Source organism: Rousettus aegyptiacus, unplaced genomic scaffold, assembly GCF_014176215.1.
Source record: "Rousettus aegyptiacus isolate mRouAeg1 unplaced genomic scaffold, mRouAeg1.p scaffold_m13_p_9, whole genome shotgun sequence".
Lineage (NCBI taxonomy): Eukaryota > Metazoa > Chordata > Mammalia > Chiroptera > Pteropodidae > Rousettus > Rousettus aegyptiacus.
This window is the reverse complement of record NW_023416312.1, coordinates 6,598,586-6,623,212: the sequence shown is the minus strand read 5'-3', so window position 1 is coordinate 6,623,212 and position 24,627 is coordinate 6,598,586. Positions and strand designations below refer to the sequence as shown.

Genomic DNA, 24,627 nt, shown 5'->3' with positions numbered 1-24,627 from the left:
GTCCTGGTGGTCAAGACATGAAAACAACCAAAGTGTTCTTCAAGAAATGATTGGATAAAGAAGATGTGATGCATATATACGATGGAATATTACTCAGCCATAAGAAGAGATGAAATAGTGCCATTTGCAACAACATGGATGGATCTCGAGATCGTCATGCTAGGTGAAATAAGCCAGAGAGAAAAAGTTGAGAACCATATGATTTCACTCATATGTGGGATATTAAAACTGAAAGCAACAAATGAACAAGACAAACAAACAAAAACTCATAGACACAGAAACAATTTAGTGGTTACCAGAAGGAAAGGGGAGACAGGGGAGGTAGATAAGGGTAAAGGGGGTCAAATATATGGTGACAGAAGGAGATTTGACTTTAGGTGGTGAACACACAATGCGATATACAGATGACATATTATTGAATTGTGCACTTGAAACCTATATAATTTTATTAACCAACGTCACTCCAATAAATTTAATTTTCAAAAAATTTGGACTTTTTCATCTTTGACAAGAGGAATGAAGGAAAGGTATCTGGGACCCTGGTGGCTAAAGGTGGGATAGTGGGGGCCAAGCACCAAAAAAAGGAAAAGGAAATGAGGTCTTTTTCTTTGCACTTTTCCACATAGTTTTGCTCATATGGTGAGTAAATTTGCATCTTTTTCCAACTCAAGAGTATGACACATGATTCTTTCTGTTATTACAATCACTTCATTAACTTTATTCTTTTTTTACCATCTTAACCATTTTTAAGTGTACAGTTAAGTAATGTGAAGTATATTAACATTGTTGTGAAAAAGATCTCTAGAACTTTATATATATATATATATATATGGTTTATATGTAATATAAAATTATATACATATATATATACACACACACACATACATATAATGTCATTTAGGTCTCAAACTAATTCTATGAAGTAGACATTATTATCACCTTCTTACCAATCAGAAAATTGAAGCAAAGAGATTTAAGAAACTTGCCCAAGGTCACATAACAAGTGGTTGAGCTGGGATCTGCACCCAGTCTGGCTTGGGAATCTGCTCTTAACCCTACCTGCTGCACTGAACCCCCTAACCTTGGCTATGTATATTGTTTCCAATTGTTATTATAAATGACACAGCAATGTATATTTTTGTGTGTAACTGTTCCCTCCTCCCAAATTTAGCATTTTCCTGAGTGAATAGGCATGAGCATAATGCCACATTGCTTTCTAAGAGGGGAATCCATGTCATTTACAGAGAACTCGACAATGTTAGTGTTTATTTGGCAGGAAATGGCTCAAGGTCACCCACTAGAAGATAATAGCAGAGAAAGGATTAAGACCTGTGTCTTCTGATTCTAGTTCCTATCTCTCTCCACTGCTTCCCTTACATTTAAAGGTAGATTAAAACTAATATCTTTCTTTGTTAAACCGACCTCAGTTGACATTAGATTCTTCTCTGAGACTTCCTTGTTCAGGCAGGTAACTATGTGGGTTAACTTGGTGGGGCTCAGCCAAAGCTCTAAGAACTAAATGGAATAAGGTGCTTAATGAGGCCAGTGCTCAAGTTAAGCTCCTGCTCCTGGGGAAGCTCTGCACTTGGATAAGGTAGAGCTGCGGCCAAGGGCAAGGAGAGAATGCCACGCAAGATAGAAGGCTTCTTGGTTTTACTTCTCTTTGGCTATGAAGGTATGTGCTAGCCAAGCATTGGCTTTAATTAAATACTTAATAATTCAATTGAATTAATAATATAGCTGAATAATTAAAATATTATTAACAAGGAAGTCATGTCAGTTAATTAAATATGTGTTATTAATGAACAACAATAGTCTTTGTGTGGATACAGTCCTCTTTTGTCTCATCATGGGCTTTCTGGTTCTTCGATGAGCCTTCTGAAGTTCAAAGGATGCTTAAATGGGTCAGAAAAAAAGGAAGGGTCTCAGAAATTGTATAAAATAGCTATAAATTGCAACAATTAAGAAAGTGTGAGTGAAACAACAACAACAAAAAGAAAGTGTGGCATGTTCTTGAAAATTTTTAGGAGTCAAAGTTAAAATGATTGTAGAATCTAATCTTCTAAACCAGGACGCTATTGAGAGTAGAAGAAGATGCTATTAATAATTCTGCTGGGACAACAGGTGTAAACCAGGACCGTCCTAGGCAAATCGGGACTTGAGGTCATCCTAGTTTAAATATGGATTAACATAACATGTTGAGTACCACTGGACTCTAATAGAATAATCCAACTGAAAGTCAGAAACCCCCAAAGACTCAATACTCTCAATCATTTTTAAATTGCTAAATATGTACCCAGCAGGAGTGATATGCTTAAATGAGAAATTAAAGACAAATCTCTAAAATGTCATCCAATTCAATTTTTAAATTCTCAATCTTTGGAATAATACTCTTTCATGTCTCTCTCAACTCTCAGGGACCCATCGACTCAGAATTCCTTTGTAGTTTTGTTCTGGACATTAGAAATTGGTTGAATGTCTTCTTTGGGGCTATTGGGTATTTATGTGTGTTACAGGAAACGAATAAGGAGGGCAGGGAGGAGGAGGCCTTCCCACTCTGAAAATGACCTGGTAGACAGACATGATGAATCTCACGCATATAGAGTCAGAATTCCTGGTTGAAATCATTCTCCTCTCTACCCTTTTCATATTTTATTGGTAGAGTACTCGCTCTCATGATTCCCCAATCTCATGACTTTTGTTATTTAGTCACATTTCTCAGTATCTGAAAAGACTTGTAAAGATATAATCCCAAGGTCACTTTGCAAACCCAAATATATTTCTAATTAGAGATCATTTAGACTAATCGCCTGTTTCTCCCTCTTGCAATTAAAAGTCGGCAACTTGTCCTAGTAACTTAATACTTTAAGATGTTTTTGGAGTTTCGTTGTTTCTCCTTTACTCCTTGCCCTTTCCTCAACAAGAAAATCTAAACAGACTTTCAAGGTTTAGATCCCAATGCCCAATACTCAGATATCCACAGGGCTCACCCTCAGATTTCTCTTTGTGATTGGCATTGAGATTCATTTATTCATTTATTCATTCATTTGCCTGTTCTGTTCAAGAACCATCCCTGAGTACCTGCTGTGGGCCAAGTATTACGTAAGACCTTGACACTCAGGGAAGTTCCGTGTTGCTTTCTCAGTCTTGAGTCTAACAGCCCTGCTTCTGTGATCCCTAAATGCAAAGAAGCCCTATAAAAGTTTACCAACCCATTTTTAAATTAGACCGGCCCATTCAGGGAATATCAGCAATAAAAGATACGCTATCAGGAGGCACAGAGCACAGCATTCTCTCCTGTTCTATCTCTTACCAATCTTTAGGCATGGCTGGGGAGCTCCAGAAATTTCTACACAGAGAATCCCATTAGTCCAGGTGGAATGGAATGTGGTCCAGCGGGTAGGCTTGAGAAGCTTAAATTCTCTTACTGACCTAACCCAGAATCTCCATCCTCACAAGGTGTGGAAGGAAAGCAGCCAGCCAGCGCACTACCCTAAGCTAGAGGGAAGCTCCAGGAGACAGAAAAGAATACAGGATACGATTACTGCACTAAAGCAGTTTACAATCCAGATGGAGAAATATGGCACAATGCACATGGGAAAGATATATTCTGTTGCAGAACTGGGAACCTGAAGACAAAGTTTCTTTGTCTAATTTACTCTTTTCTGTTTCTATTCCACGGTGGCAGTGGCTCCTTATTACAGTGAAATAAGGTAAATGGACTGACTCCATTTATGCATTGGATGAAGGTTCATTTGGGAATGCACAAATCATCAGAGTAAAGCATTATTTATGTCTTATAACTGAGGCAAGCTTCTATTTATCTTATAGTGTACATTTTGGATTCAATGCCAATGATGATTTTTAAAATATCCATCTTATTAAATTACATCAGTCCATTATTTAGTCGTGGTTATTATATTTTTCAAAAATCGCTAAGTTTTATCTTTTAGGTGTGTCCTCTTTCCAGGTGTGTCAACCATCAGGGATGGCAAATTTTGTTTAAAGCTACTTTCTTGAGATATAATTTACATATCATTAAATTCACTCATTTAAAGTGTGCAATTCAATAACTTTTAGTATTTTTACAGATTTGTGAAGTACACAATCTAATTTTAGAGCATTTTCATCACCCCAAAACAATCCCATAGACATTAAGCATTCACTCCCCATTATCTCCTACCCCCAGCCCCCGACAGCCACTGATCTACTTTCTGTCTCCATAGATTTGCCTATTCCGGACATTTCATTTAAATGGAATCATGGAACATATGGTCTTTCGTCTGTCATGTAGCGTATGTTTTTGTGCTTCATCTGTGTTGAAGCAGGTACAGATAACAGATCTACCCATGAATATGCCTGCCGCCTAAAATAGTAACACTTTCACACCAGAAGCAATTTCCTTCTTTTCTTCTTCATGGAGAGGGACATTATTACAGCCTATTGTTTTTCTCCCGTGTCTTATTCTTGTTCCTTAAGGAGATTGGGAGCTGGTTAGAGACAGTTTTTATCATTCATAATTTTATGCTTTTTCTCCTTGGCTCTCCTCTGTTTCCATGGGAAGGAAAACTCTGTATTTAGTGACATCCAAACGAAGAGACTAATGTACGCTTTCCCTCTTGGGCTTGCAGGGTACATTTCAAGAAATAGGCATCCCTTGAATTTCCTTACTGTGGTAACAAGCATTTCGCCATGGGGTGGCCCTTTTGGGCAAAAGGGCAGGATGATCCCATATTGCATGACTCTAAGATTGGTGGGTGGCAGGCATCTCAGCCGCTCTAGTGGAAACTCGTCGTAACCTGTAGAAGAATAGAGAAAACAATCCCAGTAGGGAGAAAAATCCTCAACCACATAATATAAATTTTTTACTCTTTTTCCTTTAAAGGCTGCCCTGTTTTCTTTTGCTCATTCCAACAATGTTATTTTCTGGTATTATAAAATGTTATAGTCAAACATGCTTTTGCTTTTTATTCGCCAGCTTTTCTGGTGATTAAATCATTTGAGAGGCTACAGCAGCCACTCCCTTGCTGACAGCTTTTCCTGTAAAATGCTTGTTGTTCCTTCTCTCTCTGCTCATTTCCATAAGGATCTGGTGCCTCAGAACCCCAGGCTGCCTGCAAAATAAATGCTTTCTGGGGAGGAGAGTCTGGGGGGTGAAAAAATGCCAGAAATCTGCCCAGCCTCTGAGTGAGCACCGGAGGCGGCTGTGAAACCAGACTTCCTCTTAGTTCTCTTCCACTCCACAGACAGACAGTAGCGGGACCACCGCCCATTCCTTTGTGCCTTTTGCTTTGTTTCTGCAGAATGCAGAGCCGGTCCAGGGCCCACCCCTGGGCCCAGGTGATGAGAAAAACAATTAGATGGGTTCGAAGCCTCACTTGAACTCTGGGTTTGCTCACTTACAGCTGCTGCATCGACCCTCTTCAGCGACAGACCCAGCCTCTGGGCCAAATTGATTTGCTTATTAAGGACACACTGCCAATGATTGATTGACTTCCTTCACCTTTGGTCCCCCCCTAAAAGAGGATCTTGACACAATTGATGTTTGCCAAACTTACAGGGTCTTTCTGCATTTCAGTCATTCCCAGATTCTTTTGAAGATGGGGGTGGAGCCGAGCTCCTCCCTGATTAGCTCCCAAATCAACTAGATGCTAATTGCTCATCTACTTTGCGGTTCTTGGGGAACAGCTATGGGACTGAGGCTGTGGGTTCATGTATACATTAACTGCGAGGAACTCAGGGTACCACACAGCCGAGCTGGACTTTCCCCTGAGCTCCAGAAGTTTCCAGCCAGCTGCCCACTCAACCTCAACACTTGGGTGTTCCATTGGCCTCTCAAAAGGAACATCTCCACCCATTGCTCCCCCTGAACCTTGTGCTCCCCCTGTAAATGGTAGCTCAGTCCTCCCAGTCACTCAGACTTCAGACCTCTCGTTCTTTCACACCAGCCAATTCTGTCGATGCCACCTTCTAAAGACCGTCAAAATCCAGTCACTTATTACCTCCACTGCCACCACCCTTAGCCAATCCACCATCATCTCTCCCCTGGAAGACATGCTAAGCACCCACCTACCTGAGGGTCTTTTCATTTCATTCATTCATTATGCCCCATGTTAAACCATGAGTTCAGTGAGGGCAGGTGTTTTTCCCGTTCTCTTTACTTAGATACCCAGCACCTAAAGCTGGGCCTGGAATATGAGAGATGCTTAAAGAATATTAATGAATGAATGAACGCTTTGGTACCAGTCATTATCAGTTATCTTTACTATCAATTTCTAGAATTGTATAGGTGCTCAGATAAACCTACAGACAAGAAAGAGGTGGGACAAAAAGGCCAGAGCAAGTGGTGAGTTCTACACGGGGGACAGAAATAGATCTCTTCAGAGGGCAGAGGAGAAGCAGGCAGAAAAGTTGGGAGGGGAGGGTATTTGAGGCCAAGAAATCATACAGACAAAGGCATGGAGGCAGGAAACAGCTTGGCACATTTGATGCATTGCAAGTAGCACAGCGTGCGAAAGATAAATTTGGAGAGGGAGGCAGGAAATAAATCACAGTGACCCCTTGAAGGACGTATTATTATTATACTTATTTTTTAAGGATGAGGAAATGGAGAGATGCGGTCATACGATTAAGGAATGTCAGAGAAGGAACTCAGACCTTGGCAGTGGGGACCCACCGAAGGGTTTGGCAGGAAAGTGACACAATCAGGGTTGCATTACATTCACTTGGCAGCATGGAGGATGGATGAGGTAAAGTCTCTCTTAAGCAGGGAGAGAATCCAGGGGAGATACAGTGAGGTCTTAAGCAGAAAGTAGCAGTGGGGGTGGAAAGGAAAGAAGGCCCCTGGTAGACACTGGATGTGGGGGGTTAGGAGAAAGAGGCGACTAGGAGGAGTCCCAGGTTTCTGGATGGGGTAGTAGGTGGATGGCGGAGCCATTCAGTAGGACAAGAAATAGAGAAAGGAGAAGAACAAGCTAAGATAGATGTAATGAGTTCAGTTTTTTTTAAACTCTCTTTGAAGTATAAGACACATTTATTTAAGTATAATATGCATACAGAGGAATACAGGTAAGTGTAGAGCTCAATGAATTTTCACCACTAAGCACACTCAAGTAACCAGCACTCAGATCAATGACAGAACATTACCAGTCCCCAGACACCCTCCCTCGGCTTCCTGCCTTTCTCCACCCTGAGTGTGACCAGGACCCTAATGTCTAGCACCCTAGATTACTTTGGCTTGTTTCTGCATATTTTAAATGGATCATATGGTATGTCTACTTTAGCATTTGACTTTCCACTAAACATTGTGTGATGCGGCCATATTGTAGAGTCATAGATCATCCCTCTTCATTGGAGTATAGTGTTCCACTGTGTGAATCCACCACAGGTATCCATTCTACTCTTGATGGACACATGAGTGTTTCCAGTTTGGGAGTTATTACAAATACTGCAGCTATGAATAATCTAGTATATGTCTTTGTTGATTGGAGAACATACGTATGCATTTCTAGTGAGCAAATACTTTTGAGTGGACTTGCTAGGTCATATGGCACATACACATTCAGCCTTAGTATAAATTGCATTTTTCAAAGAGGTTAGACCAACCTATACCCCCACTGGCACCATATGAGAATACAGGTTGCTCCATAACTTTGCCGACACTTGGTTGGGGCCAGTTTTAGAAAATAAGATACGTCTACTGGGAGATCTCTGGTAAGCCATTCAGCGTAAGTGCCAGAACCTTGGGTTTAGCAACAGTTCTTGGCAGGATGGGGTGGAGAGGAAGCAGAGGTCTCAAGAGGGACCAAGGAGGAGGAGTATTCAGAGTGGTGGGTGAAGAACCAGGTGAGCAGTGTGACAGAAGCTCAAGGAGGTGGGAAGGACTGACAGCACCCGACCCAACACTGCAGCACGAAGGTGTAAGGTCAGTGTTGGGAAGAGCGCATTGGATATGAAAGTAAGAAGTCTTGGTAACTTCCTTTGCCAGCACAGGGCTTGGCCTCCTACCGAGATGGTGCTCCTTAACCTTCATTGCTGCCCAAGAATGTCAATTCTGCCCAATGCAGGAGGACCAAGGAGCCTCTGGGAATGAAAAACCAGTGGACGAGGGCCCAGGAGAGACAGCAGTTTGGTGATCAAAGGTGAGGGGTGACCCTAAGTCCACCCAGGCTAAAAGATATGCCCGCACCCAACTCCCTCCTGCAGCCCATGCATAACCTGCCACAGTGTTTACCACGTGCATCGTCCAGTGCTCAGTCTTCTCCTGGGTCCTCGAGCCCCTGTGGTGCCAGCTCACAGTGGACACATGAATACAGTTTGGCGTATGGGTAAATATGTATGTACTACTTAAATAAAGGCACAATTTGAAAAAGAGCTTATAATCGTGATGAAAACATGAGACCATCCCTTTACTCTAAAACAATCTGAAAGGTTTTTGTGGGCATCACGTCTAATTTTTAGATAGGAAAGTAGTTAAGGAGGGGTTTTTATTTCCTGCTGTGTACGCTCAAGTTTTATTTGAGAGTTTTTAATACTAGGTATGTGTGGTTTTTATAATCAGAAAAGAAATGAGCGGATTTGTTTTGTCGAAAATGAGAAGTGGCGCTTTGGTGCTTTAAACTAGCTCTGTCTACTGGAAACTTCTGTGATGATGGAAATGCGTGTCTGTGCTGTCCAGGACAATAGCCAAGAGCCACACGTGGCCAGTAAGCATTTGAAATGTGACTGAGGAATTGAATTTTTGATTTTATTAATTTTAATTAATTTCAATTCAAATAGCCGTATGGGATTAGTGGCTGCCCCATTGGATGGCACAGCTTTAAACAGTTTGTTACTATATACGAACTGTTTTCCTATTGAATTGTGCATTCATCCTTTTTATTCATACTTCCATAAAGATAGTTTATATGTTATTTTTGTTAAAATTTACACACTTTCAATTTTTTCCACATCATGTATATGCTATTTATACTGTAATTGTGTCTCATATATAATAGACAAACCTAAAAAAATTTTCTAAACAATGTCCTTACCCTAAATAACCTAAATGTGTCACAGTCGGGGAATAGCACATTCGGCTGACACTAGGGGTGATGATGATGATGATGATGACGACAACGACGACGACGACGATGATGAGAGTCAATAAGTAAAGGGAGAAACTTGCTGTGTTAATATTAGGTGGAAAAGAAATGTTGTGAACATTGGTTAGATAATAGGTTCTCAAATGTTTTTTAAACTATACGTAGAAAAAAGATGTGAGAGATTTACACTTAGATGTTCACAATGTTGTCTTTGGTGGTAAAAAAAAAATGTGTGTATGTGCTTTTTTTCATCTTTGCTACATTGATGTATTTTCTAAAATGCTATAATGAATTAAAAATAATACTAATTATCCTTGCCTTTCTGTTCAATTTTACTGTCCCTAGTTCCTCAGCACCTGTACATGTTTTTCCTGACAGATACTTAGTTTGATTTCTTCCAGAAGGGGCTTTGTTAACTTTTATGTGACCGTTTTCATTTCACTTTTCCACTTAATGAATCGCTGTGTTGAATTTCTTTCTTTCTTTTTTTTTTTAACTTCATTTTCCCTCTCTTGTTCTCTTGCTCAGCCACGCTGGGATTATCGTCTACTGAGGTATGTTGTGTTATAGTGAGAAGGCTGGGATTTACATGGATACTGCTTTTGAAGATTTTCCTAGCTAAAAGTAATGTATAGAAGTATCTTTTTTTTAAGTATTTTTTTTTCTGGTGGTGGCCATAGCACGTTTTATCTGGGTAAGTTCCAAGAATGGTGTTTGAATGTGAGAAGGCAAGTAAACCAGGTTTTAATTCAGGTGGTGCAATCTTGAATCTAGTACCTTTAAAACTGAATCCCAAAAGGGACCTCCAGGGGATGTGAGGAGCCTAACCTTGGCCTGGGGCTCCCCAAGCCCCTGAAGACACCATAATGGGGTGAACATTGCCCTCTACATGGGTGTATCTCTGTGTGTGTCTTGTCACCCACGGTAGCAGCCATATGTTTATCTAGACTCAAAGATGAGTGGCAACTGTTTGCTGTAAAGGTTGGAGTAATGATTCAATTGTGCAATTGTCATGTGAAAGCAGCCACAGACAATAGTAACGAATGAGCAAGGTTTTTGAACACAAGCTTTTCCAGTAGTGCTGACCATGCTTACCTTTGACCATGACTTTTCTGACACTCCTGCCTCTGTGGCTTCCCACAGGATGAGGGCGAGGACCCCTGGTATCACAAAGCATGCAAATGCAATTGCCAAGGAGGCGCCAATGCCCTGTGGTCTGCGGGGGCCACCTCCTTAGACTGCATACCAGGTGAGCATCCCTCTCCTCGGGGCACCTGATCATTGGAGTGCCCTTGGGAACATCCTGTTTCTCCTCTTTCTTTCAACCCAGCTGAATTAAATACCCCGAATGCCACATTCTGAGTTTTCTCCAGTTGGCCTCTGAACTTCAAATGTCACGTGGCCACTGCTCCAACAAACTGCTCTCATGTCATTGTTCAAAATAGCTTCCTGACCCCTACTTGGCCTGGGTGAGATGGTAAGATGGGACCTAACTGTCAATGAAAGAGATTAATGGGTAATTAATTGAAAATAAATTAATGGTGGCAGGAAGTTTTGGGAAGAGCATAGGATTTTAAGCCAAGAACACCAGAGCTGGAATCCTGGCTGAGTCACTTTTAACTCTGGGACTCCCACTTTGGCCTTTTTATGTCAAATGGAGGTAATACTACTGTGCCTGGATAGCCATTGCTCATCAAACCACCATGTGCCTCCCCACCTCCCAACCCCCTTGCAGTCAGGTGGTATCATATGAGCAGTTCCAGCCGAAGTTATCAGTGTACCTTCTGAAATTAGGCATTTAAGGGGTGGCACTCACTGTCCAGCTCTCCCTTTCTCTGTTTCAGAAAGTGACTTGTCTGTCAGCCCAGGGTGCTGGGGAGGTAAGGTAGAGCAGAACCTCCTGCCGACCCACAGTGGCCAAGTCACCCGAATGAAAAATAAACCTTCATTGTGTTAAGCCTCTGAAATTTCTGGGACTGTTTCTTCTGCAGTACAACATGGCCTTTCCTATCATGTGAATGCCTGCCTTCCTCTAAGGCAGGGGCCAGCAAACTTTGTTAAAGGCCACACAATAAATATTTGTGGCTTAGTGCGCTGTACAATCTCAACTCCTCAATTCGGCCATTGTTGCTTGAAAGCAGCCATAGACAATATGTAAATGTAAGTGCATGGCTGTGTGCTAATAAAACTTTATTTACAAAAACAGGCAGTGAGTCACATTTGGCCCAAGGGCCACAGTTCGCTGATCTCTGCTCTAAGGAGTTGTTTTGAGGAATAAATCAGATGAGGTGTTACACCATCTTGTGCTGTATGTACCTGGCAAACTCGTTCCTTTTCTTTCTGCCTCCTAAGAGCTTACAACACTCTGTTGGAGGCTGGGGCGGCCGGCAAATATTTGCAGTGCTCAGTCCTTTCAATGGCTCAGGTCCTCTTTTGCACGAAACTGTCTTTGCCACCCCTCTCCGGGGTTATGATGGTGCCATGCAAAGTCATTCACTTTACATAATCGCCTAATAATAGCACCTGGAGAGAAGAGGTCTGTGTGTAGTGTATTAGCTTCTCTTCATCATTTCATTAAATTTGCATTAAAATAGCAAATTGTGGGGGAAGTCTACAAGAGCTTTTATTGTCTCCGTTTTTCTATTTACTAAAGGGGTAGGAAGTCAGTTCTGAACTAAGCTTTCTGGAACAGTGGGGTCCTGATAGTGGGGAAAGCAGTAAGCGTTGTTTAGTTTGGTGGGCTTCTCCCACGGGTTGTCCCACTGTGCACCCAGCAGTGAACTCCTGCAGCCATTATGTGTTGGTGCGATCTGCCCAGTCAATACTGAAGTGCCCTCTTTAATAATCCATTTAGAATTCCACCCTCTTTTATCCTATGTCTATTATGTGCCAGGTACTAATGGGGAGACAAAATTGAAGACATTGTCTCCACCCCAGAGGAGTTTACCATTTAGTGAAAACGAATGTTCTCATCACTAGAGACAGGAGGCCTACTGGACTTCCATTGCAAGGAAATTCTTTCTAAAAAGAAATTGAAAAGAGATTATTTATGTAGATTGGGTTAATTGACCCAATCAACTGTGAAGCTGAGGAGGGTCTTGTGTTCGAGGAATGTGAAGACCACTGGGTCCCCTAAGCTGTCTCCCCTACACAGTTGCTGTGAATCGGAAGTTCAGAAATCAGAAATTCTTTAGCTTAAGTGTTCTCCTCTCCCCACTATTTTTTAAAGTTGTATTGTTGTTGGTTTTGTTAACAACACAGATATTTCCAGAAAGAAAAAAACACAACCTTAATGTTAAATGGTTGATTTATTGGCATTAATTGGGTTTTCCATGAAAGACAGGATTCAGGACATCAGGACTAGGCACAACCTTCCAGAAGTCACTTGCCTCATATCTTCATTGGAACCTCAAAAATGGTATTTTGTTTCTCTGGAGCCTGAAATTCAATGCTTCCAGCAGAGTCTGATTTAGGAGGGAAGAGCCTAGAAAGCATAGAAGGACAGGAAGGTCATTCAGAGCTGCCAAGAGGAGTTCCCAGGTACACACCTGCTGTTACTGCCCAGGCACCCCACCTACAGAGCAGAAGGTGACCATCTAGGTGCATTATAGCCTCCTAATCTTCAGCTTAATGCTATTAAAAATACTAAAAGTTCTGTCTGTCTTTTCCACAGTTGAGCCGAGATTACCTCAGCACTCTGAGAGGTGGGAATAGGGTAGGGGAAGTATCAAAGCATAAGGAATCCAATGACTCAATGCTTTACTTTTATTCTAGATTTTATTTTTCTATATTATATTTAAATTTATATTCTGTTCTTCTGTAGATATTATTCTATATTTTACTACATTGTGATAGATATTCAAGTCTAATACATGTGCATAATAATATTCACTTTTCTCTTGACAAGAATGTCCTTGAACTCTCTTTGTGTTCCTTTAGGTTAACATTCTTTATAAGCATTTCTGGCCTTCCTGTCTACAAATTGAGCAATTATCTACTGAATAAGAGGGGCTAGTATGTTAAGTATCCACAGTCCAGATTAGCAGTATATTACGAATATGGTTTCATCCATCTCATTATCAAGTCGTGTCTCAGAAAAACCACTTATGCCACAGAAGATGCAAGTTTTTCCTTAAGAGTAAAATGAGTGTATACACATAGGCCAGTGGGAGTCCTCTGGGCCAGTCAACTCCTACTTCTTCCCTGAGCTCTCTGCTTACTGTTTCTGCCATTTTCCCCACTTATCCCCAGCAGCCACCCAAGAGGGAGGTGATGATGTTTGTTTATCCCTTCATTAATTCATGCGATCAGTATCTATTGAGTGCTTAGCATGAGCGGGCACTCTGCTGGACTCAGAAGGATAGAATGGCAGGCAAGACAACCCAGGGGTGCTGACATTTAAATGATCACAGGAGAGGGATAAGAGACAGGCTTAGGGTGTCTGGGAAGGTAGCACCTACAATTCTTTACGAAGCTCTGGGTGGGCAAGGGAAGTGGACAGAGATCTGAAGGATGAGTAGAGGTGGCCAGGTAAATGGGGGAAAGAAGGGACAGGAATGTCACAGGCAGAGGGAATGGCCTCAAGGGAAGGCCTTCAGGTCCTCAGGATGCTCAGCCAGGACCATGAAAGGAGGAGGAGGGGGAAAAGGAAGTCAGGAAAAGTAATAAAGTAACTGGAGTGTAGTTCATTCCCCAGCACAAGAGTGCAATAAATCTTACATTTTCTATTTTTCCAAGTTCAGATAACTCCAGTTTGAGTCCCACTTTGTCATGGCCTGTGAGGAGTCTAAAGACAGGATTGTCGAAGGTCCTTCCTCTCCCCTTTGGACTACATGAAGTGCCCACAGCCTGCGAGGGCTGCCTGGTGCTGTACCCAGGCTCAGGCTGCATAGCAGGCTCCCTGCCTGGCCCACGGCCCCACTCAGAGGTCGACACCTTCTCCCTCTGAAACAAGCTCAGTCTTGAGACCTTCCCAAGTTTCCTAAGCGTGTCCAGAACCCAGGGCTCCCAGGACCCATCCCTGGTCCAGCCCCCTCAGAAGAACCATTTCCCTGCTGAGCTCAGGCCTTCATCACAACTCTTCTGCTCCCCAAGAGTCAAAGCCCGGAGCCTCTGGCCACCTCATTCTCTGGGACAATCGGCTGATTCCTGTTGAGCTCTGGACCTTGCAAATCCATAAATCTGGGAAATGCTATGCTCTCAACAGCTTTCTGTCTCAAGTCTCTCTTTCTCACACACACACACACACACACACACACACACACACACACACACACACCTTACTTTGTCCTGGGGCAAGATAGAGTGGGTTAGAGGGGTGTTAGATTTCTTCCCTGATGACTCTTCATCAGAAAAACCAACACGTAAAAAACTCAAGAACACATCACTATATTCTCATGACTTCCCCTATTCTGCTCACATGAGCTGCTGCTTTCTGGCCTGGCACTACAGGCTCTATGCTCTACCAATGTTATCACATGCAATCCCATAGAAACTTCACGGAGGCAGGTTCTACTGTTGTGCTCATTTCACAGGTGCGGGAACTGAGACCCAGAGACATTAAGCAGCTTGCCTAAACTCACACAGAGGGAGAATGGGATCCAATCCCAGGTCACATTGGCTCTAAGCAGGCATTCTTGACCTTGGCTGCCCATTACAATCACCTGCAGCTTTACCCCATGCTCAGATCCTGCTCCAGACCAATGACATCAGGATCTCTGGTGGTGTGGCCCGAACGTCAGCACTTCTGCAACTCCCCAGGTGATGCCCAGGCTTAGATCCACGGAAAAGCTTCTGCTTTGTGCCTTGGGCCAGATTTCTGGGGGGGTAGTTGGACGTACCAATGCCAGAGACAGGAGCGCTGGATGGGGCAGGCTTAGTGCTTGGACACAAGGGCTCGGTTTTGGCCATCTGGGTGTGAAGTATCTTTGGTTCACCCAGATGGCACTGTTCACCTGGAAAGTACTCAAGAGGGCCATGAGAGGCTCAGGGCTGAGAGTCAGGCAAGGTTCTCAGACGCCTGCTGAAACCATGGAGATGGGAAAATCATCACCTCCCCTGGAGATTGTGGGCAGGATCCAGGTATGGACAAGCCCTTACGGGCCTCCAAGACCACTGCCACTGGCCTGGTCCCTGCAGGTCTACAGTCTACTCTTAACTGTTTAGATGGACTAATCGGGAAGAAATGGCAAAAGAAATATGAGGGGAAATCAGAGAAAGATCAAAATGCCAAGAATAAGGCAACTGGGAGAGGCAGCAATGGCTTTTCCTTCCCCTCTGCCCCCTCCCTCCAAGCTGGTGGCCCTAGAGCAAGAAAAAGGAGGTTCCAGATGGAGGGGCTTTAGAGACATCCACAGTTAGAATTTAAGTGACAACCAAGATCCAACTGAAACTCAGCTTTCTGACACTGGGGCCAGTGGTACGAGATTGTTTTCCAGGTTGGAGAGAGGTTGAGGAGGTGGAGGAGGCCCCAAGGTCATGGGCACTAGGACCCCTGAACCACCAGCCAACAAAATGCCTTCCCTGGAGGGCCAAGGATTCTGAAGTGCTCTTAGAAAGTGTGCTTGTTAAAAGTGCAGCCGCTCTGGGTGTGGGATCCTGGAAGCCACATTGGGAACAAGCACCCCTGATGATCTGGCCACACAAGGCATGAGCGTGCTGCCCATAAAGCGTTCCTGTTCTCTCTCCCAGAAAATGATATTATTTTAATGTGCCCCAAAAGCCTTGGGTATTTGTAAACAAATGCTGTCCCCTTCCCCCTAGCCCTGCTGAGCTGCAGCTACTGGTAGGAGTTGGACCTATTTTTCAGTGCATTGGCCAGAAGCCCCCCCACCCCAAGGCCAGAGGTCTGGAGCTGTCCTTTTGTCTTCAGTCTCTGGGGATAGGGTATGGTTGTCCCTGTAGGTATTCTGGAGCCTCAGAATGGCAGTTGGGTTTCTGCATGCTTCATTTTGTTTTTCTGATTTCTGAAAATCATTCTCTAGGAATACTTTGGCGCTCATTTTACTGTTGAAGGTGATGATGCTCCAGTAAATATGTTCAGCTCTTCAATCTGAACCCAGATATACACATAGAAAAAAACCAATTTTATTTACCTTACATGGAGTTTATCATTCACAATCAGAAAACTAGGGGAATGTATTTGCATAAGTTTATCTTTGTTTACTATGGAAATTTGGCTAGAAACTGGGTTTGGTTATAAAGGAGGCCCCCTAGATAGTAGCTTATTGAATTATTGAATTAGCTTTCTTTAGTTACAAGGTAAAAACAGTAGGGGGTAGGGAGTTGCTCAACAAAATTAGGGCTCTTTAGTCAAAAAGAAGGGGAGAATGGATACTGGGTTGACAATTGGCAGTCTCTCATCAGGTAAGCTAACACTGAATATGAGACGAAAACGTGAGAAGCAGCAGACAATTAACATGTAAGAACCAGCTTTGGCTATTATTTGGGAAAACCAGTTCCGTTCAACTGTTTCTTATTCAACAGTCACTCAGGCACATTTCACCCCTTTTGTTTTTTTATTATATTAGTGAGAAAACTGCAATTTACAAGTGGGAAGTCAGTCTCAATATATAATTGCCCTTCTTGCCTCTCGCTATTGTTTTGGTCCTTTAATTGCCATCATATGCTGCTTGAGGACAATTAAGAACCCTGATGTCATCATGCAGGATGGCTAAACCTGTGTTAATGAGGAAACTAAAGAGTATGGCATTTAAATATGATATTTCACTGTGAATCTCTTGGTTTTTAGGTTTCTAAGTCTGTGGAGGAGGCAAAATAGTATCAAAACTACGCCCCCCCCACACCACAGTGGGGTTGCCATAGAACCACTTCCCTCTGTGTTTACGAATGTTGAGTCTCTATGGCAATCTCTTCATCTTCGAAAAAGACGGTTTGATTTGTCATTTCAGTCATTTTATGTTTGTTGAGTATTGCTATGCGATACAAATGTTTGAGTGTTGTTTTTCCTTTCCCAGAATGCCCATATCATAAGCCCCTGGGTTTCGAGTCAGGAGAGGTTACACCAGACCAGATCACCTGCTCCAACCCGGAGCAGTACGTGGGCTGGTATTCCTCGTGGACTGCCAACAAGGCCCGGCTCAACAGTCAAGGCTTTGGGTAAGCAGGCTGGCGGCTTAGGCAATTTTTCTTTTTCATGTGATTTGAAAAAGTAGGTCTCTAATAAATGAGCGACACAGAATGCACTTATTCAGCGGATATTGAGTGCCTTCCACATGTCAAGGACTGTGGATACAGCAGTGTACAAGGTGCATGAGGTTCTGACCTTCTAGACGTACACAGTTTAGAGGGGGAGACTGACTCTGAGCATATAATCACACAACTGATCATTTAGTAAGTGTGCTGAGTGCTGTGGAGATTAAGAAGAAAGACATGGGCCATTTGAAGCACCAATGATGGGCTTTTTAAGGGAAAGATATTTAACCTGAGATAGTTGGCCAGGTTGAGGGGCAGGGGGAGCGCACAGGGTACATTAGGTTCAAAGGCCCTGAGTTGGGGAGACCCCTCAAAAGCACGGAGGGGGACCGTAAAGCAGGCTGGCAAGGTTAGATCACAGGCAAGGAAAGGCTGGAGAGGCAGGCAGAAGTCAGATCGTGCAGGACCTTTTAAGTCATGTTAAGGATTGTCATCCTTATTTTAGGGATAATGGGGAGTATCTTGAATGTACATTAGTTAGAATACGGGTTTGTGCTGCTGTAACAAAGAGCCCCAAAATATAGACTTAACATAGAGGTGTATTTCTTGCTCATCTAAGAGTTGAATTAGGCAGTCTAGGGTTATTCTGGCAGCTGGATGCTATCAGGGGTTCCAGATTCTTTCTATCTTGTTCCGTTTTCCTTAACATGAAACTTCCACTGTCACAACCACATTCTAGTTTGTAGGGAGAAAAGAAGAGCAGAGTGAACACACTTTTAAGGATACAAACATAATCCTATTGGCCACTTCCGCCCATATCTCATTGTCCCGAATTAGGTCCGATGGCCCACCTAGCTTCAAGGGAGGCTGGATGGCTATTTGCCCAGATAAAACACAGAGGTTCTATTACTAAAGGAAGATGGGAAGAGGTGAAAACAATTAGACCCTGTCAGAGAAAGATGTGAAGTTGGAGAGTAACATAATCAGATTTGTGTTGAAAGAAAAAGCTTCTGGCTTCTGTGGGGAATAATTCAGGAAGACTAGTTAAGCTACAACAGCAATCCAGATGAGAATTGAGGTCTAGAGTGGTGGCAGGGAAATGGAGAGAAGTAATGACTTTGAGAAACATCTGGAGATGGAACCAGTAGATGGATTGGCCATTCGAGGTGACACAGAAGTGGCCACGAATGGCTCTCAAATTGCTGGCATGAGCATCTGGGAAGACAGGGGTTGAATTCAGAGAGATGAATACCAGAAGGTGGGGTTAGAACGGGGATAATTCGGAGCTCACTTTTGGATATATTTCATTTGAGATGCCGTAAGGTATCCAGGAGAAGTTTGCTAGCCAGTAACTGATCTTCGGAATTTGGAATTTAGAAAAGATCTGAGATGGAAAGTCAGAGAGGCACTCAAGGAGCAAGTCTGGAATTAAAAAAGAAAGAAGCCAAGGGCTGAGTCCCAAGAAGCTAATTAACATGCAATAAAAAAAATGGGGAGAGAAGCTATAGGTTTCCACAATTTATGAGGGCTATAGCTAAAAAAAAAAAAATCAGTTCCTTCGATGGCTGGTTTCCTCTACAGTTGTCAAAAGCCCTCCCAGAGGCACTTGGCTCAGTGCACATGGTAGACACGTCCTGAAAGCCACGGGTGACAGCTCCTGAAGGAAATGCAGATATGCATGAATAGAGTGAAATTAAAGAAAAACAAAAAGACTCACGGAAAAGGAAATATCAGGAGAGACTAATGAAAAGGGAAGGGGGCTGGCAGATGCAATAACCACACATTAAAGAAAGACATGCTCAGCCACGCCCCAAAGGTGTTTTCAGCTACACTTGAAGGCATTTCTTTGACAAATTAGTTGAATCTGGCAATTTTTCCTTCAGCGGTGGTGGTGCAGGAAGAGAATGATACAGGGATCACAAAGGCTGGGCACTTCTTAGAGATAAGCCTCTGGATGCTTAACAGATTGCAGCTCAGACTGCCTGAGCTTTGCGGGGGCTCTTTGGGTGCTGGCACCCCCTCAAAAAGACAGTGTCTCCCAGCCCCTCGGAGGTGCTCATGGGGAAAGGCTCCTGGTAACTCACTGTGTCCCTGGCAGGTGTGCCTGGCTCTCCAAGTTCCAGGACAGCAGCCAGTGGTTACAGATAGATCTGAAGGAGGTCAAAGTGATTTCGGGGATCCTCACCCAGGGTCGTTGTGACATTGATGAGTGGATGACCAAGTACAGTGTGCAGTACAGGACTGACGAGAACCTGAACTGGATTTACTATAAGGACCAGACTGGAAACAACCGGGTAAGTCAGGCGTACCCAAACCACCTTCAGCTCACATTCTTTGGGACTCTCCCTGTGTTCCTGTCACCACCCTCTCTCAGAGCACTGCCCCCAAGGCATGGTTAGTCACAGTCTGCTCTCTGACCATGAGGCATGTGTCTTTCTTATTATATCCCTGGTGTCTAGCCATTTGCAAACAAGTGCCACTCTTGTGTGCAATAGAAATCTTTGAATTCCATTATCAGCATATAGTTTCTTGAATCACCAAAAACAGCCATTTGGACTATTCCAGACCCACTGGACCATTGCACACTGCTGCATGGGGCTGATTTGATTGGTTATTGATGTGGGGAGGTCCTGGTCCATTGATGTACCTATGGCCTCTCCTTACTATTCATTGACACCGACAACTGGGAAGCTTTGGGCAACCCGGCAAGTTAACCAGAAAACTACAGAAATGGTTAAAATGACCCCAGCAGGGCAAACACAGAGGTCATTAAACCTTTCAGCAATTTTATATGCCAACTCACCTCCAAGCACCAAGACCAAAGTCTTGTTCACCATAGACGGAACATAGTAGGATCCTGAATATATGTGTATATATACGCATGTATATGTAACGTATGCTTATGAATCAAAGATTTACTAGCTATTTGGAAATGTTAATTGTCCTTTTGCCTGACAGTGAGGACTTCCTCCAGCTAATTTGGACATTTAATCAGGTTAAGTAAGTACATGCAGCTGAAAATCAGAAGGCTTTGTATTCTGAGGACAATTTGTACCGCAAGGCATTCATGGGTTGAGATTTCAAGGAGTTTGAACACTACAGGAAAAACCATCTTGATACTTAAGGCATTTAATCCCATTTTTGTTGGCTTTTCAAGAAGATATGAAGTTTTTTTCCAAGCCCTGTCTGTTTCTGAAGATTGACAATTCGTAGCAAAGAAGCACTTCATTTGGGCATTTGTGCTATCGGGAGCAGCCTGTCCTATCCTCCCTCTTCACCTGGCTCCTGACTTGAATAGGTTCCAGGGCAAACAGCTTAGTGAAGGGCATGCGGGGTGTCATTATTGGGAAGAAAGATAAGATAAGATCATGGCATATGAGGTCCTTCTTATTTTGTGGATGGATGAGGCCAGCACAACAGTCAGAGTTTTTCTAAAGATAATACCAGAAGGGAAGGAAATGTTCCAGCATCATCAGGCAGAGCATTTATGACTCTGGAAAGAGTGTAAGAATTTCTTTGCAGATACAGCCAAATATCCACGGCAAGTTTTTATATTTGAGCCACTGCATCATGCCATGTTATATCCCCCAAACCAAACCTTTTTCTCTCTACTCTGGACACTGCCCTCCTCTTTCCAGAAATTCCTTTGAGAAAGTTTTTACTTTGGATACTTTCAAAAGGTAGGAACATTCCTCGTGTGTAGTCCTTTTCGAAATTTTTGTCAAAATACAAAGGATTCAAACCTGAAGTTGGTGATAAGAATCAAGAGGCATTTTTTTTTATCACATCTATTCAATAAGACTTTCTGCCACAATGGAAATGTTAATATCTGCAGTATCCAATATGGCGGCCACTAATCACATTAGCTTTCGAGCACTTGAACGGTGGTGGGTGGCTAGTGTGACTGAGGACGTGAACCATTAGATCTAATTTTAATTCATTTGAATTTAAATAGCCACACGTGGCTACTGGCTACCGTACTGGACTGTACAGTTCCAGATGTCCTCGAATAGGGACTGAGATGCCCGAGCACGCAGGTAGGTGCTAACAACCACTCAATGTCAGATCTGCCAGGTTTCCGCACTTTAACCGCTTTGAGATTTTTCAGTTATAAGCTAGGGCCAGCTTCAGAAAGGAATCATTCTTCCACTTCCCTCCACTAATATGATGGCGATAGGATAACACTCTTCTCTTTTAGGTCTTCTACGGAAACTCAGACCGAACCTCCACAGTCCAGAACCTGCTGCGGCCCCCCATCATCTCCCGTTTTATCCGGCTGGTCCCGCTGGGCTGGCATGTCCGCATTGCCATCCGCATGGAGCTGTTGGAGTGTGTCAGCAAGTGTACCTGAGCTTGTCTCAGCTAAGCGCCTGCCAGGGGGTAGAGGGCGCAGGAGGGACCTTGGGGGAGCCCTGACATATCACTGTGATGAAAGGGGCTGCATTTTACAAGCTCTTTTCAATACAGAGCTGAGGGGTAGAGCGTATTTATTTTTCTTTCTTTCTTTTTTTTAAAGATATAGTTTCCAATTTCAGCGGAAGAAAAAGAAAAATGAACATATCCCCTACTCAGGGCTAAAGAAAATAGGAACAAAGAAAATGTCCCTAAAAAGAATTTTCATACAAAAGCCTAAGTAGCAGGGGTAATTTGCTGCTCTCCGTTTTTGTTTTGTTTTTTAGTCTCAGTGACACTGTGAAAGGTGCAGTCCCAGGGGAACACAAAACAGCCCTGATATTTTGAAAATTCTTTTGCATTACTATGTTCAAAACAGGAACAGAGTTTCATAAAGCCTTGCTTTGAATGCAAGGGGGCGGGGCAAGCTTGCAGTTTTTCCTCGTTTTCATTAAATCATGGTTATTTAGGACTTTAGAGCACCTGGTACCACAGTGAAAGGTTTCAGGGATGATTGGGTGGCGGAGATGATGCTGGATGGGAGCCCAGTCTCCTGAGAGGTGTACACGACCAAACACCCCAGGTAGGAGGGCCTCCCTTGCTCTGAGCTTTCACCCCCATGTACGCAGGGATTGGGGGGGGGGTGGGGGAAGGGTCCATTCCAAAGCTCTCATTATATACAGCTCCATTCTGCAGCCCATTCAGGCAAATTATCCCAGTTTGAGTGTGGTCACTATTTAGGCGAAAACGCAGGACAGGCTGCACGTGTAAGTAGCAAAGTTTTCCGATACTTACGAACCCCAGTTGACTAGAACATACCAGAATTTCCCTTTACCTAAGGCTACCATTTTTCAACACGCTTAACACTTGGAAAACAGTTGGCCCAAGAGCTATCGCCAGCTACATGGAGAAGGCCCATCAGCTGAGTCCAGGGTTGGTACAAAGTGGTCAGAACCTACATCCTAGGAAAGGCGATGTGGCTACGGCCCTGGTGAGCCCAACCTTCCAACCTCTGACCCCTAGCCTTGCAACACACAAACTGGCCCGCTTCTGATGCTGAAGCCTCCTAGGAAGAAAGGGGCCTGGAATTGGCCTAGCGTTTCCCTCCTGGAGAAGCCCATCGAGCTTGGGGAACAACAGTCTAAGTCTCCTTTGTTGTTTGTAAGTCGGCCTGAGTTTTCAGGCGCTTCCCTGGGAGAGGCTGGTGACATGGCAGGTGGGCAGGAGAGGATTTGAAAGTAGGAGCTGAAGGGAGTGGAATCAGAGGACAGGGCCTTCCAGTGAGAATGGGGAATCAATCCAAGACTGTCCTGGCCCTGATGCAGCGCAGCCGTTGCTAGCGTCTCTGAGTAACTTTGTTTTTAAATGCCGAGCCAAGTGAATGAACTCATACTAACAAGATCCTGGCATCACATTCATCTTCTTTGTGATTGGGCAGCCTCCTAAAAGCTTCAAATCTCTTTCCTGGTGTTTTTGGCTTAGAACAGCTTCATATCTAACCCAGCCTCTTTCTAATACCCATGCCGTATACCTGAACTTGGAAAAATGCTTTTCCCTGCTCCATCTTCTCTTGAATATACACATATCAATTCAGGGTCGAGGTAGGGGTAGAATCCTTTGGTCTTAGAACACGTGGACAGATACACTTTGTACAAAATGCCTGATTGGATAGCCTTGCTGGGAAAGTTGAATGAACTTTTATCATAATATGCATGGTCAGAGAAAAGCCTGCGTTCAAGTCCTCTACAATCAGCACTGTAGACACAGGAGGGAAAGTTGACTTAAGGGAAAAAAAGAATGAAACAGGGTGAGGAATGGATAAAAGTTTCTCCAAATAATTGTTCATGTTGGAAATGTTTTATAATAGCTTTATTAAGTTCACATACCATACAAATTTCAGCCATGTGAAGTGTACAACTTCATGACTTTTCATATATTGAGCTGAGCAACCATTATCACAATCAATTTTAGAAAAATTTCGTCACCCCCAAAAGAAACCCCGAACCCACTAGCCATCACTCCCGCAACCTACTTGCCCACTCCAGTCCTAGGCAACCACTGATCTATTTCTGCCTCTGTAGCCAATTTGGACATTTTGTATAAATGGAATCATACAATACGTAGTCTTTTCTGTTTGGCTTCTTTCACTTAGCATAGTGTTTTCAAGGTTCATTCACGTTGTAGCGTGTGACAGTACTTTATTCCTTTTTCCAGCAGAGTATCATTCCACTGTATGAATAGACCACACTGTTTTTATCCATTCATCTGTTAGTGGACATTTGGGTTGTTTCCATGTCTTTTGGATATTATGAATAATGCCGCTATGAACAACTGTGGACATGTTTTCATTTATCTTGGGTATATACCTAGGAGTGGAATTGCTAGGTCATATGGTAACTCTGTTTAACCTTTCGAAGAACTGTCGGATGATTTTCCAAAGTAGCTGCACTACTTTACATTCCCACCAGCAGTGTATTAGGGTTCTACCTTCTCTACACTTGTTGTTATCTGTCTTTTTGATTATAAGCCATCCTGTGGTGTATGAAGTAGTATCTCATTGTGGTTTTGATTTGCATTTCCCCACGACTAATGATGCCAGGCATCTTTTCATTTGTTTACTGGCCATTTGTATACTTCTTTGGAGAAATATCTATTCAGATTCTTTGCCCATTTTTAAATCAGGCTGTCTTTTTGAGTTGTAAGAATTCTTCATGCTTTAGATACAATTCCTTTATCGGACATAGGACTTGCAAATATTTTCTCCTATTTTGTGGGTTGTCTTTTTACTTTTTTTGATCTCACAAACTTTACTTTTTGGCAAGCTAGGAGACACATATCTCTAGATTTATATACAAAGGCTGACAGAAAACAGTTGGGGTTAATCAGAGGCCAAGTGGCAGGAAGTGGAAACCATGAAGTGTGGATGCCCAGTGGGGGTTGATTTCAGGAAAGTCAGCAAAAAACGACAGCTCCTGAAGATAAGTCTTTTTACTTTTTT

The 24,627-nt window shown here is 43.1% G+C and overlaps 1 protein-coding gene across 1 annotated transcript; it reads left to right on the top strand.

The window, feature by feature from the left end:
* Window positions 1-1,623: 1,623 nt before the first annotated feature.
* Window positions 1,624-21,588, top strand: RS1 (retinoschisin 1). Its single transcript, XM_016152744.2, has 6 exons — window positions 1,624-1,675; window positions 9,612-9,637; window positions 10,227-10,332; window positions 17,060-17,201; window positions 19,336-19,531; window positions 21,436-21,588. Exons 1-6 carry the CDS (start codon window positions 1,624-1,626, stop codon window positions 21,586-21,588), a joined length of 675 nt encoding a protein of 224 aa, XP_016008230.1.
* The last annotated feature ends 3,039 nt before the right edge of the window (window positions 21,589-24,627 follow it).

Excerpts from the sequence above, each read along its gene's own strand:
- RS1 (XM_016152744.2), top strand. The coding sequence starts at position 1,624 with ATGCCACGCAAGATAGAAGGCTTCTTGGTTTTACTTCTCTTTGGCTAT. Across the intron at positions 17,202-19,335 it reads CTCAACAGTCAAGGCTTTGG|GTGTGCCTGGCTCTCCAAGT; the intron begins GTAAGCAGGCTG and ends TGTCCCTGGCAG. Across the intron at positions 19,532-21,435 it reads ACCAGACTGGAAACAACCGG|GTCTTCTACGGAAACTCAGA; the intron begins GTAAGTCAGGCG and ends CTTCTCTTTTAG.